At 47.9% G+C, this 12,946-nt stretch overlaps 1 protein-coding gene and 1 long non-coding RNA gene across 3 annotated transcripts in view; one reads left to right on the top strand and one right to left on the bottom strand.

Moving 5' to 3' along the window:
- Nucleotides 1-844: 844 nt before the first annotated feature.
- Nucleotides 845-7,935, bottom strand: LOC309536568. Its single transcript, XR_014221630.1, has 3 exons — nt 7,873-7,935; nt 1,850-4,547; nt 845-1,765 (listed from the first exon to the last, which is right to left on the bottom strand). It is a non-coding gene; the product is annotated as an uncharacterized lncRNA (long non-coding RNA).
- Nucleotides 7,936-8,035: 100 nt separating this feature from the next.
- Nucleotides 8,036-12,946, top strand: part of CAPZB (capping actin protein of muscle Z-line subunit beta) — a 67,996-nt gene continuing 63,085 nt past the window's right edge. Inside the window, exon 1 of one of the 2 annotated variants that reach the window (XM_082230530.1) lies at nt 8,036-8,206. In XM_082230530.1, the coding sequence (XP_082086656.1) occupies nt 8,204-8,206 (3 nt within the window). In that variant the 5' untranslated portion in view covers nt 8,036-8,203. The remainder of the gene's footprint in view (nt 8,207-12,946) is intronic. The other variant, XM_082230531.1, reaches the window with a different exon arrangement.

The following is a 12,946-nucleotide window of genomic DNA, read 5'->3' as shown; positions in this document are numbered from 1 at the left end:
AGGCCCGAAAGAGAAAGGCTAGGATGAAGGACGCCCCTAGGCTGCAGGCCTCGCTGCGGGCATCTTCGTCTCCAGAAGGCACCCGTGGCCCTTCAGCCCGTCAGTTTTATTGTGTGGTATTTACAAACCCCCTTTCCAAAGAGATGGATGTAAATGCAGATCAAAAACAAACCCACCACGTTACTTTGTTTACTTTGTTGGGCAAGGGCATAGGGTGGTTCCGGGTTCAAATCCCCACAGCCATGGAGCTCACGAGGTGCAGTAAGGCCAGCAACTTAGCATACACTACCTCACAGGGTTGTTGTGAAGATTAAACAAATGTATGGGTGACTGGGGAGATTGTATGTTGCCCTGAGCTAGCTGGGGCTGGGGGGGGGGTAAATAAAAGGATATACATTCAATTACATATTCCTACTTTTTCTGTTGCATATTTTAAATAAACAGTAAAAATATCTCTACTTGTAAAAAAGCAAACTCCACTTAGCTTCAGTTTGACATACAGATGGCAGAGAAGAGTGATGTGCAAATTAAGCTGCAATTGTTGGTGTTAACGAAAAGGAAGTTACAAATACACAAAGAATGTCCTTACTTGTATCTGTGAAACAGTGTGGAGTGTGCGTGGATGGGCGAGGTATAAATAATAAATTATTATTATTATTATCACCCTCCCTGCCTCTTGGTTTCATATATATAATATGATATAATATATATATTCATTCTTTATTCAATCAAAAGTATATATTCCAGTAATATATTAAACTGCATGATAATTATAAATGAACATGCAAAATACAATTTGGGTCAGTGCATTCACAATGCACAATGAACTATTACTGCTTTGGAGGGTGATAACATGCCATTTAAAAACATATATTTTGTAAATATCAAGACGTTCTCAAGTTCTTATGCTATTCTCACTGGCTGCTGATGGTAGTAACCAATCAGACAGAAACACTGACCCACCAAGTCTGTACCTAGGGTTGCCAGACCTTCAAGGCTGACCTGCAGTCTCCGGGTTTGCCTGTCTCCTCCACAGCTCCCGCAGGTGGCAAGGGAGTGTCTTGAATATCCAGGTAGGTGAGAGAGCCTTTAAATTATGATGATAACTGTGGACACAACTTGCAAGCTTTAGCCTGGTTGGAGCCACCTACAAATTATGGCATAGGCTCTAATGGTGGGGGTTTCTGCTCTTCTGCTCCTTCCCCACTCCCAATTAACCTCCATCTCCAGGGATTATTGATGTGAGGAAGCACAAAGGAAGGAGGATAGGGTTATGAGGGTGCATGAATGCCTGGCATGGGACTTGCCCCATGAGACATGGCAACACCGCCTGTACCACAGGACAGGACCATCACCATGTGGAACCTCATGCCAATCTGGTTGCACCCTTTCCAGCACAGCCTACTCTCAGCTGGATTTGTGTGATGACATAACCATGGTAGTATACCAACAGTATACCAGTTTAAATGTATCTCTCAGTCTCACTGAGAAGGATTTCATTCTTGAATATGGATCGGATTATCCCAAAGAACTTCTCTTCCCCCACCCGTGGTCTCTGGCAGTCATCATGCATTAGATTCCCCAGGGTGCAAAATTCTATTTGAGAGGTATGGAAAACATCCCATCTAATTGTTTCCTAAGTCTGACTTTTTTTCTTTTTTCGGTGAATTCCGTCTGCTGCCTTTTAATCCGGGAGTCGCCAGGCTATCAAAGAGCAGTCTGGAAGACGTTTTCCATTAGCAGCCTTGAATCCATTTCCCACCTCCTGGGAAAGAAAGTTGATGGCAGAGCAAAAAATGTATACAAAAGGTCAGGGTCCCCCCCCCCCGTTCAGTTGCCATGGACACACCAGCAATTAAACCCATCCGATGCAATTGTGGATATTTATTATTATCAGATGACGCTGTTTCCAAATCCTCCCCGCCGCCATCTCATGACTTTTACAAGCACTTTTCATAATGCCGAGCCTGATAAATAAATAAGGAAAAAGGAGAGGAATTTTTAAGGGCAAGAGGGGAGTCAGAGGGGAACCAGGTTCATAGCATGATAGTGAGTAAGCTTTTAAAGAAGCCACACTCACAGTGATTAGTAAATAACAAGTTAACCACTCTGTCACGTCCGCACTATGCATTTAAAGCACTCTTGTACCACTTTAACAGGAACGGCTTCCCCCAAATTATCCTGGGGACTGTAGAGCTGAGATTTGTTAGTAGGGTTCCTGTTTCCCTCACTGAGCAACAAATCCCAGAGTGGTTTAACCACCAGTCCCTCTTTCAAGGAACTCTGGTCCCAGTTAATAATTATAATCCATTTGATGACTTCTGCACTAGCTGCAGTTTCCAAACAGCCTTTGGGAGTAGCCCCATGTGCGGTAATCTAACCTACAGGCTACCAGAGCGCACTACAATCTAACGCTAGTGGGGCCTCAGAGACTGATCTTAAAGCACGGACGGGAAACCTTGTCATGTGTGGATCTGACCTGTCCCGTAGCTGAACATTTGGGGGTTACTGAGTTAAAGAGAGCTCTCCTTTGCTTAAGGCCGGTGGTTATGGCTTCTTTCCACATGCAGTGAATCTTTGGGAGATCTGCCACAAACCCCACACACTTTAAAAAACCCTTTTAAAGAAGAAATCCTGGCTCACTGTGATGAAATGCTTTCCAGTGCTCATAAAGACAGCATCTCCCCCCCCCCCCTTTCCTGTAACATAGAGAGAGGAAGTGTGTGTATGGGAATTGATTGTCACTGCCCATGCGATCCAAAATACCCCTTATTAAAGGGGTGCCTTTGCGAACAGGTTAAGTGCTATCAAGCTAACCTCTTTGACTATGTTTGTTAGTACGCTTGTAACTGGGAGATACAGAATCTAATAAGATGCTTAAATGGAGCCAGACCATTGATGTAACTGCATTTGGAGTACAGCGTACAGTTCTGGTCACCTCAAAAAGGATATTGCAGAGTTGGAAAAGATTCAGAAAAGACAGCTCAAAATGATCAGGAGCAACTCCCCGACAAAGAACGGTTGCAGCATTTGGGACTTTTTAGTTTAGAGAAAAAGCGACAAAATTAGTCATGACATGGAGAAGGTGCATATAAGTTTTTGTCCCTCCCTCATAATGACAGAACTTGTAGACACTGCCTGGGATTCATCTTGGACCTCCATTCTCCTTTATAACAGGATACCTTAAAAAATAAATAAACCATAAGCCGAGGGTACGGGGGGGGGGTCGGCGAAAATCACTTAGGATTTTCTCTTTTGGCTCATGATTCAGTCTGCCTCCCACCCCATGGAAGGTAGTACTCCATGTGTGTTCAAAAGGCCGTAAAGATTCCTGAATGATTCGTTAGTCCACACAGCATCATTTCCTTAATCATTATTTAGTACACATCCAGAGTTCAAGGCAAGGATGTTTTCCCCCCTTTTATGGCTCAGAGACAAGCACCGGGGTGGTGGTGGTGGGAGGCGGGGGTTTGTATTTGCTCTTAAGAAGAGGTATAAAAAGGATCAAACAGCTGCTTTTCGTTTTTGCCCTAAATATTTGCATTTAAGTTCACCGGCCAAAAAATGTTTGCGCTCTCCAGCCTCCGAGAGAACACGGTCTGAAATGAGGACCAGCTGCATGCACGTGGATGTTTATGGCAGGGCCCGTTTGGAAATGAGCACATTTGTTTGGTGGGAAAGAGGATGGAATGAACGCCTAGGGCGATGCGTTGTAGGACGTGGGGTGGGGGAGACCTCTGCGTGGAGGGAATGAAAGCTTAAGGCTCACAGGGTGGTAAATGAGCACAGACAGCTGGACGAGGCTGAGTACCAAGTAATCAAGATCAGGAACGCAGAAAGCTCTTTTGCACATAAGAAGCTCTCCTAAACATAAGAGGAGCCTGCTGGATCAGGCCAATTGCTCATCTAGGCATAGAATTATAAGAGTTTGGAGGGACCCTGAGGATCATCTACTAGTCCAGCCTCCTTTGCAGCTGTTCCTTACGGGGATCAAAACTGCAACCATGGTGTTATCAGCACCATGCTCTAACCAGCTGAGCTATCCAGTCGATGCGCTTCTCCCACATCTTGTTCCATGGGCCAGGATTTGGGTTGGGAGGGGGGCAGCCAAAGTTGCTGAGTTATTTTTTCAGGAAATCAAAGTTGCGGGGGGCAAGCTTCTGCTGGGGGGCAGGGAGAACCTCAGATAATTGCATACTTTCAATGCTTTTCAATAATATTTGCTACGCTGATGTTTTGTTCTCACAGTGGCGAACCAGATGCCTCTGGGAAAGCAGCAGGCAGGGTTAGAGCACAAGAGCGCTCTCCCCTCCTGTGGTTTACAGCAACTGGTATTCCAGCAACCGTGGAGGCAGAGGATATAGGTATTACCCACTGACAGCCCTGTGAATGTGTCTAATCCACTTTTACAACCATACAAACCAGTGGCCATCGCTGCCTCTTGTGGGAGTGAGTTCCATTGTTTAACTACACGCTGCGTGAAGGAGGACTTCCTTTTCTCCGTCTTGAATCTTCTGATAATCAGCTTCACTGGGTGTCCACGAGTTCTAGCGTTATGAAAGGGAGAGAAGTTTCTCTGTATCTGCATTCCCCGTGCCAGGCATCATTTTATGCTGTCATGTCACCTCCTGCTTGCCTTTTCTCTAAACTAAAAAGATCTCAGGAGCCCACTTGACCATAACACACAGCAGGGCCTTCGGTGTAGCTGCTCCTCTGCTGTGGAACAGCAACCCTGCCAAGAAACCACAGGCGATCACTTTATCTGCATTTTTTTAAAAAAGCTGAAGGCACTTCTGTTCCAACAGGCCTTCGCAGCTGGATACATGGGTCTCTGCCACGGGTGTCTTCTTTATACAGTATTGCTTTTAAGTGTATCTGTGTTCTTTTAAAGCTGTCTTTATTGCATTTTGAACGTCACCTTGAGATGTGTGTGTGGAAGGTGAGGAAAAAGAGAAGGTAATTCAGCGGTCAAGGATGATGGGAACAAGCATAGATTGCAGTGCAACAAACATCGGGGGGGGCACTAATTTGTCTACCCTTGATGTGGGTAGTAATGAACTAGATGGATCAATGGTCTCCAGGGGTGAAACTAGGCTTTATTTCACCTGGATCAAAGACCCAGTTTAGTACACACACCCCCTACGCATTTGCGTACTCACACACACAGGCTGGAGGTGTCACATGGGGCAAAAAACCCCAGCTAGCCCCCATGTAGCTACGGCTCTACCTGACTCTGTGCAAGGCTGTTTCTTATGAACAACATTCTTCTTTGATGCTGCGATTTAAACCATGCCCTTAATATGCTGCGATTTAAACCATGCCCTTAATATGTTGGTGCACATCAGCAACCTGGAAGATATCTGGAGGGCACCACCTTGGCTATCCTTGGTGTGGGCAACAGCGAGCTACAGGGCCTGAATCGGTGCAAAGCTGTTTCTTATAATCAACATTTTTCTCTGAAGCTGTGATTTAATCCATGCACCTATGTGATTTAATCCATGCACCTATGCGCTGGTGCGCATCAGTAACCCGGAAGAAAGGGGGAAAGACTTGAACCGAGAACTGTCAGCATGCACCAGTACCGGGATTAATTTTAGGGAAACCTCTAGGTCAAAACAGAAGGCAGGCGCAGCAGGGTGAATCCATGGAACAATAGAGGAACAGAAAGGCTGTCCTCCATCCATAGCAGTGGGCATTTTACCAATTCCACGAGAGCAGGCAGCCTTTCTGCTCCCAGCCACAAAGCAGCCTGCCGTAACACAATTCATAGTGAGATCAAAGCAGCTCTCCAGCCTGCAGGACCCATGTGTTTGATGTGATGTCTGTGGAAAAACTGAAACAGTTCTCCCCCGGGGACATGCGGTTCCTGTTACAGCTCCAATATATCGGAGTACCCTGTCCCATCCACGTCAGATACTGTACTGCAGCAGCTCTGATTCTGTTATCTGTCCAGGAAATGTCTTTAAATTCTGCTGAAAGTGCAACAGTTTCTACAGTGCTCGTCTCACTTCCTGGTTATGGGGAAAGCACCTACAGTGGTACCTCGGGTTACATACGCTTCAGGTTACAGACTCCGCTAACCCAGAAATACTGCTTCGGGTTAAGAACTTTGCTTCAGGATGAGAACAGAAATCAGGCTCCAGCAGCGTGGCAGCAGCAGAAGGCCCCATTAGCTAAAGTGGTGCTTCAGGTTAAGAACGGACCTCCAGAACGAATTAAGTACTTAACCCGAGGTACCACTGTAATAGGAAGACAGGGTAGGGTGGTATATAGAGTTGCCAATGGAGCAAGGCAGAGGCTGGCTGCCCCACTCTCGTGCCTTGATTTGCAGAAATCAGGCGCTGAAGCGCCATGAATATTGCAAACCTCTCTCTGTTAAGGAACAGGCATAGTGGACACATCAACCAAAGCTGGAAACGTGTTCTGAGCTGCTGAGGTCACCTGGGCCTCTGACAAGTGATGGATCTAGAAGCACCCCAAAACTACAAAAGGAGTGCAACTCCTCATTGCTGGTAAACAACCTTACTGGGACTATATAAACAAAGGAAGCGGCCGCATACTGAGTCAAAAATTTGGTTCATCTAGCTCAGCATTGTTGAGTGGCAGCAGCTCTCTGGGGTTTGAGGCAGGGATGTTGCCAGCCCTACCTGGAGATGCTGGGGATCCAATCTTGGATGCTTTGCATGGAAAGCTGATGCCCCTCCATCAAGTCTCCTCCTCCTTCTCAAGATTCACAGTCACAGTTGTAATAGTGCCACTCCTGCTTAAACCCACAGGTTTAGGATGTAGGAAAACTGAAGAAGGGCCTAGATTGTCTCTTTAGGGTGACCCAGCAGGCTCATATTATTATTTTGTTTTGAATTCCCCAAGGAATATAACAGCCATGACATTTAGGAAAAGAACCTCCAAGCTCAGGAGCAGTCTACCCTCTCTGAACCTCTTGACCTTTAAAGCCCTTCACGGCCTAGGACCCTCGTACCTACGGGACCGCCTCGCCTGGTATGCCCCACGGAGAGCCTCAAGGTCCATAAATAACAACACCCTAGTGGTCCCAGGCCCTAAGGAAGTTAGATTGGCTTCAACCAGAGCCAGGGCCTTTTCAGCACTGGCCCCAACTTGGTGGAACGCTCTGTCTCATGAGACCAGGGCCCTGCAGGATCTGATTTCTTTCCGCAGGGCCTGTAAGACAGAGTTGTTCCGCCTGGCCTTTGGATTGGAGCCAATTTGATTCCCTCCGCCCCCCTTTTTCTTTTTTCTTTTCCTTCTCCTGCAATGAGGCTTCATTTTAATATTTTAATGTTCCATTATTTTAATGTTGTATTTTATTTTTGTTTTTAAGTTGTAATCACTCATCTTGTTTTTATTGTTGCTTGTAAGCCGCTCTGAGCCCGGCCTTGGCTGGGGAGGGCGGGGTATAAATAAAAAATTATTATTATTATTATTATTGTTGGGATCAAGCAGTGGGGAGTGGGGGGAGGCGCCCTTTCCCTTTAAATTCTGGGTAAATGTTGCAGATTAGGGGGAAACAGGCTCTTCCCATCTTGAGTCAACCCCCCCCCGCACAACTTCTTGTTTTCCCCTCTCTCTATTACCCACCAGTTGGTCTTTCCCTTCCCAAACCCTCCTCCCGCTCCAGCTAGCAAATGGTCTCTCCCTCCCAAGTCCTTCCTTTCTTGCTTTGGATTTCCCCTTCCCCTCTTCAGCATAATGGTCTCTCCCACGCCTTTGCGCTCACTCTCCCCCCTCATTAGCCCTCCCAATGGACTCTTCCTCCCAAACCCTTCGTGTCCCCTTGTTCTGAGATCCCCCTCCCCTCTTTAAACCAAATGGTCCCTCCCACAACCTGCGCCTGCTCCCCCTTTCCATTTATACCCCAAATGGTCTCTCCCACTCCTTCCCGCGCCGCGCGCGCCGCCTCCAGCTCCATACTTGGCGATGGCCGGCGAGCCGCCTTCTGATTGGCTGACGAGCTGAGGGGCGGCGGCGGTTCCTATTCTCGCGCGCTCGCGCGCCGCTGACCCGGATGCGCTACTGCTAGGCAACGGCGGAAGTGGCAAAAAGAAGAAGAAGAAGGGAGGCGGTGGAGGAGGGCTGCGGCCTGGCTCAGAATTCGGAGAGGCCGGACGGAGGGACTGAAGAGCCGCCGTCGTAGCCGCCCCCGCCCCCCCGCCACTGCTGAGAGGCCCCGTCCCGAGGAGGCATCATGGTAAGAAGACGGCGACTCCTGTGGGGAAGTGGGTAGCCGCTTCCTGTGAGGGAAAGGCCGGCCTGGGTCCTCTTGGGGGAGGGGCCGCTGCTGAGGGGAGCGGGGGCGGCGGAGAATCCAGGTGTCACTCGGAGGGCTCACGGGGGGAGTTGGTGATGCTCCCTGTCTGGGGTGAAAAGGGGACAGGCAGGGGTTACAGCTCGGGGGTGGGGGAGCCAGGTGCGGTGGCTGCTGGTAGGGTGATGGGGGGTGTCGAGGGGGTTATTTGTGCTTCTGGCCAGGATCGGGGTGGTGAGGCGAGGCGGGGGATAAAAGCCAGGACCCGATCTGGTTCTGGAGGAGGGCTGGGTGGGGGAGAGAAAAAGTTATTCGCGCTCCCTGTCAGGTCCTGGAAGTGGGGAGGGACGGGGGGAGGGCCGGTCTGAGACCTCCTGGGGGAGCGGCCACTGTGGGGGGGAGAGGGGACCGGGGAGGAAAGAAGACTCCAGGTGTCACTTTCGGCGGTTACCTGTGCTTCCTGTCAGGATCTGGGCTGGAGTAAAAAGTGGGGAGGCGTTGTAGATACGCTGGAGGGGGGAGTAGGAGGAGCCAGATGTGCATTTGTATTTTTGGGGAGATGAATCGGGTAGTGGTGGCTTGAGGAGAGTGATTTGTGCTTCCTGTCAGGGTCCGGGTTGGAGTAAAGAGAGGAAAGGGGCTGGGTGTGGCTCTGGGGGAGAGGCAAGGCCTGGGCGGAGGAAATGGGAAGAGGGTGTATCTGTCAGGAAGGGAAGTTCCTCCCCGTGTTGCTTTTTCTCCCCGCCCCACTGCATGCTGAATTGGTGGGGGTGGGGGAGAGAGAGGAAAGGACAGATAGAGGACTGTAGGGTGCAGCTTGTTTTTGTGGTGACACCATGTAGCCAAAGCTACATGTGAAGGTTGGAAGGCCATGCAGGAGGCAGTGGTGGTGTTGAGGTCAAGAGGGCAAGTAGGATGGCAATGGCTGTGGTTGTGGGTTTATTAGCTGGTGAGAAAGAATAGTATAAGAGAGATGGGATTGGGGGGTGGAGCTGGTGTGAGATGCAGTGATTGTTGGGGAATACACCGAGTAGGCAATGTTAGAAACTCAGATACATAAGCTAGGTGCCAAATGGTGCCTTAAATCTAGGTTACAGTAGCCGCAACAGAATGTCTGTTTGCCAGCATGTTGAACTAGATGACACTTGGGGTCCCTTTCAACATTACAGTTCTACAATTCTATGATCTCAGCTACATTGCTTGACTGTAGTTTGCTCGTAGAACAGTTCACTTGTCCCAGTATGCAAGGAGGTGAAACCGCACAACAGTGGAAAAGGTATTAACTGTGGACTAAGGCAGAGGCTCTCCTGCCAACCTAGCAGTTCGAAAGCACGTCAGGTGCAAGTAGATAAATAGGTACTGCTCCAGCGGCAAGGTAAATGGTGTTCCCGTGTGGTGCTCTGGTTCCCCAGAAGCGGCTTTGTCATGCTGGCCACATGACCCGGAAGCTGTCTGCGGACAAACGCCGGCTCTCTCGGCCTATAGAGTGAGATGTGTGCCGCAACCTCAGAGTCGTCTGCGAGTAGACCTAACGGTCAGGGGTCCCTTTACCTTTAAGGCAGAGGCATGAGTTCCATTTGGGTGGCCTGCAGCACAGTGAAATATATCTGTACCCATCCCTGCACTGGTGATAGGGAACTAAGATGCCCAGCAAGGGATCCATGATTCACATGGCAACACAGAAGCACATGACACTGGCTCAATGGAGATTTCAGTCGTTACCTGGCACCCAGAAATCTCCACATAGTCACAATTAGACCACCTCCAATAGCAAAATGCACCTGGCTCCCAGGGTATTTTGAACACCTTGAGTAGGAGACAACGGGGGGTTTCCATGAGTGGGTGAAAAATAACTAAAAAAGAAAATTACCCATAGCCTCCTTTACATGATAACATGGTTGTAGACCTGGCTGTTAGGCAGTTGCTTGTAAATGGGAAGGACTTACCAATGTAGTTTTAAAGAGGCATCCTAATTCTTCTTGCACTTGGAGTTTTCCTGACCAGGACACTTGGAAATCGCTTCAGGTAGAGCATTGGCCTGGTGTTGATGGAACTACAGCTTACCTGTAGAAAGTGGCAGTGTGTTCCAATTGTCTACGATGTCTCTTCACTATCTCATATCCCTTTCTTGGTCAACCTGGCACCCCCCAGATGTTTTGGACTACAGATTCCATTAGCTGTGCTGGCTGGGGCTGATGGGAGTTGTAGTCCAGAACATTTGTTGTGGAGTGGGGGGATGTTGACGAAGACTGTTGTATCTGCTGGGCTTGGTTGAAGGAGTTTTGGTGGGAAACACAGGGACGGCTTGCCTCATTGAGTCATAAAGATGGGGCATTTCTGCAGTGACTGCTATGGTTTGGTAGCTGTCACTGTGGTCTCTAAGACAGTAGGAGGACCTTGCACTAGCAAAAACTGTATGGCACTCAGCAAATGTCATGGCTTTCCTCTTTCAAAGGGAGCTGTTGTAGTGTGCATAATCTCCTGGAAACCTGAAGTGGTGATGGTGTGAACAGATTGCAGATTGGTACAAAAGTGTGCCAGCTCGTGCACAGGTCCCTTTGAATGACTGGGCAATCCATGTGGCAAATCTCTCTCAAGTTACTAATTCATTCTGTGTGATGGCTTGCTCTGCGCAATTAACTTAACTGTATGGCTGCCCTTACAGAGAGTAAAAAAGGGCTCTTTAATTAAGCTGCTTGCTAGTCTGCTATATGTGAAGTGGTCTTATACAGAGCCAGACCCATCTAGCTGAGTATTATTTATTCTGACTGGCAGCAGCTCTCCAAGATCTCAGGCTGAGAGTCTTGCCAGTGACTGACTTTAACTGAAGGCCCATTAACTCCTTTAACTGGAGATGCCAGGTGACAGGTCTTGAGCCTGATAACACCTGCGTACAAAGCAAATGTTCCTCCCTGAATTTGGGGATTAGGTTTGGCGGTATAGATTGGGGAGGAAGGAGCCAGAACTTCCAGTTGCTGGAAACTGGATGTTTGTGGGCCTGCTGTTGGAACATCTAGTTGCCCCCTCTGAGAACAGGAGGCTGGACTAGCTGGGCAACTGATCTGATCCATAGGGCATCTTCTCTCCTGTTCTTATGTTCTGCTCATGGTTAGGTAACCAGCTGTCATTATCATTTTTTTAAGTTATACGTAGCTTTTTCACGTGTCCAATACAGCTCACAACACAAACAGCTGTGTAACAGCAAAAATATACATTGAAACATGTGAGTGCCTGAGTTGTGAGTAGACCTGTAGTCTGGAAAGTCTGTGTTAGGTGGAAAGATAAAACATCCTTTCCTGTCTCATATCTGCCAGATTTAGTTCAAGAAACAAGCCTGTTTCTGTTTCATATAATTTTGCACTAGTTCTGTTATCACCTGTCCTATATGAGTATACTTTGGCACACTGACTGACTTGTGGGGCTAACAAACCTGTTAGGGTATTTCCATATAATGTAAAAAATGCTATGCATTCATTCCACCCTGCTAACCTCAGAGCTGGGTATGTGCACATCAAAACATAAGAAATGCCCTTCTGTTAGATCAGGCCAAATGCCCATCTGTTCCAGCATCCTTTTCACTCAGTGGCCAGGCAGGTGCCTATGGACATGAGTACAACAATGCTCTCCCCCAACATGTGATTCTTAGAAATGTTTTCAGAGGCATACTTACTCTGTCTCCCTCAGATGTGGGGGCATGAAGTATATAGTCATGCATAAAATAGTTATGCCTACTGATAGCACAAGCACTTGGAATTATCTGGAAATGATGCGTTTTCATACCTAACAGTTGGCATTCGGGGCATGACGTTAACTTCATGATGCAGGGCAGATCTTTTGCACAGAACGCGGGGCTGCTGGTAGTTTATGAGGAAGTTGTCCGTTCACACACTTGCATCTTCCTTGGGATGGTGGCGGGCAGATTGTTCCGGGATCAGCCAGGTGTGTGCACTTATGCTTACAGAATTTCTGACTGCTGGGTACACATAACAGAGGTGTACATTTGTTCACTTACCTGAGTTCTATTTGTGCAAACTTACAGACATCCAGGGTACACAGGAACACTTGGCCGTGTTGAGAAGGGTTGCAAGTTAAGTCAAACGTAGGCAGATGTTGAAATTTTACAGACCATCAAAATTTTAGGGGGGTGTCGTTTCATTTTGAGGAGCAGGTATGTCTGCCTAATGCACTTTTTAAAATAAAAAAAGTAAAGCTTCCTTTTGTGTGAATTGCTGGTGGCTCCCTACTAAACTTGCAGGAGAATCAAATGCCTGGGTAAACAGGAACGTTTTTAGTCATGAAAGTCAATAATGAGAGAGACAGACTTTCCTTGTTAGGGAGGGCATTCCACAAATGGGAAACCAACACTGAAAAGGCCATATCCTTGCTGACCACCAACTTTGGAAACCCCCTGTGGTGGTGTTACCAACAAGGCCTCATCTGCTGTTTGTAGGGTTTGCAATGGTGAGAATCGGGAAGGCATCTTTACTTGTATCCCCAGCCTTTTAGGGATTTGTATGCTAGGATTAATACCAATTGAGCCCAGTAGCTTGCTGACAGCTGGTGCAGTGCTTCCAGGACACATGGTCCATTGACCTGCCCCAGTTATTAGCTAGCAATCATGTTCTGTCCTAGCTGTGGCCTTTGGACCATCTTCAAGAGCAGCCCACATAGGAAGCATTACTG

The sequence above is a fragment of the Podarcis vaucheri genome, assembly GCF_965113315.1.
Source record: "Podarcis vaucheri genome assembly, chromosome: 7".
Lineage (NCBI taxonomy): Eukaryota > Metazoa > Chordata > Lepidosauria > Squamata > Lacertidae > Podarcis > Podarcis vaucheri.
This window is presented reverse-complemented; position numbering and strand designations above follow the sequence as displayed.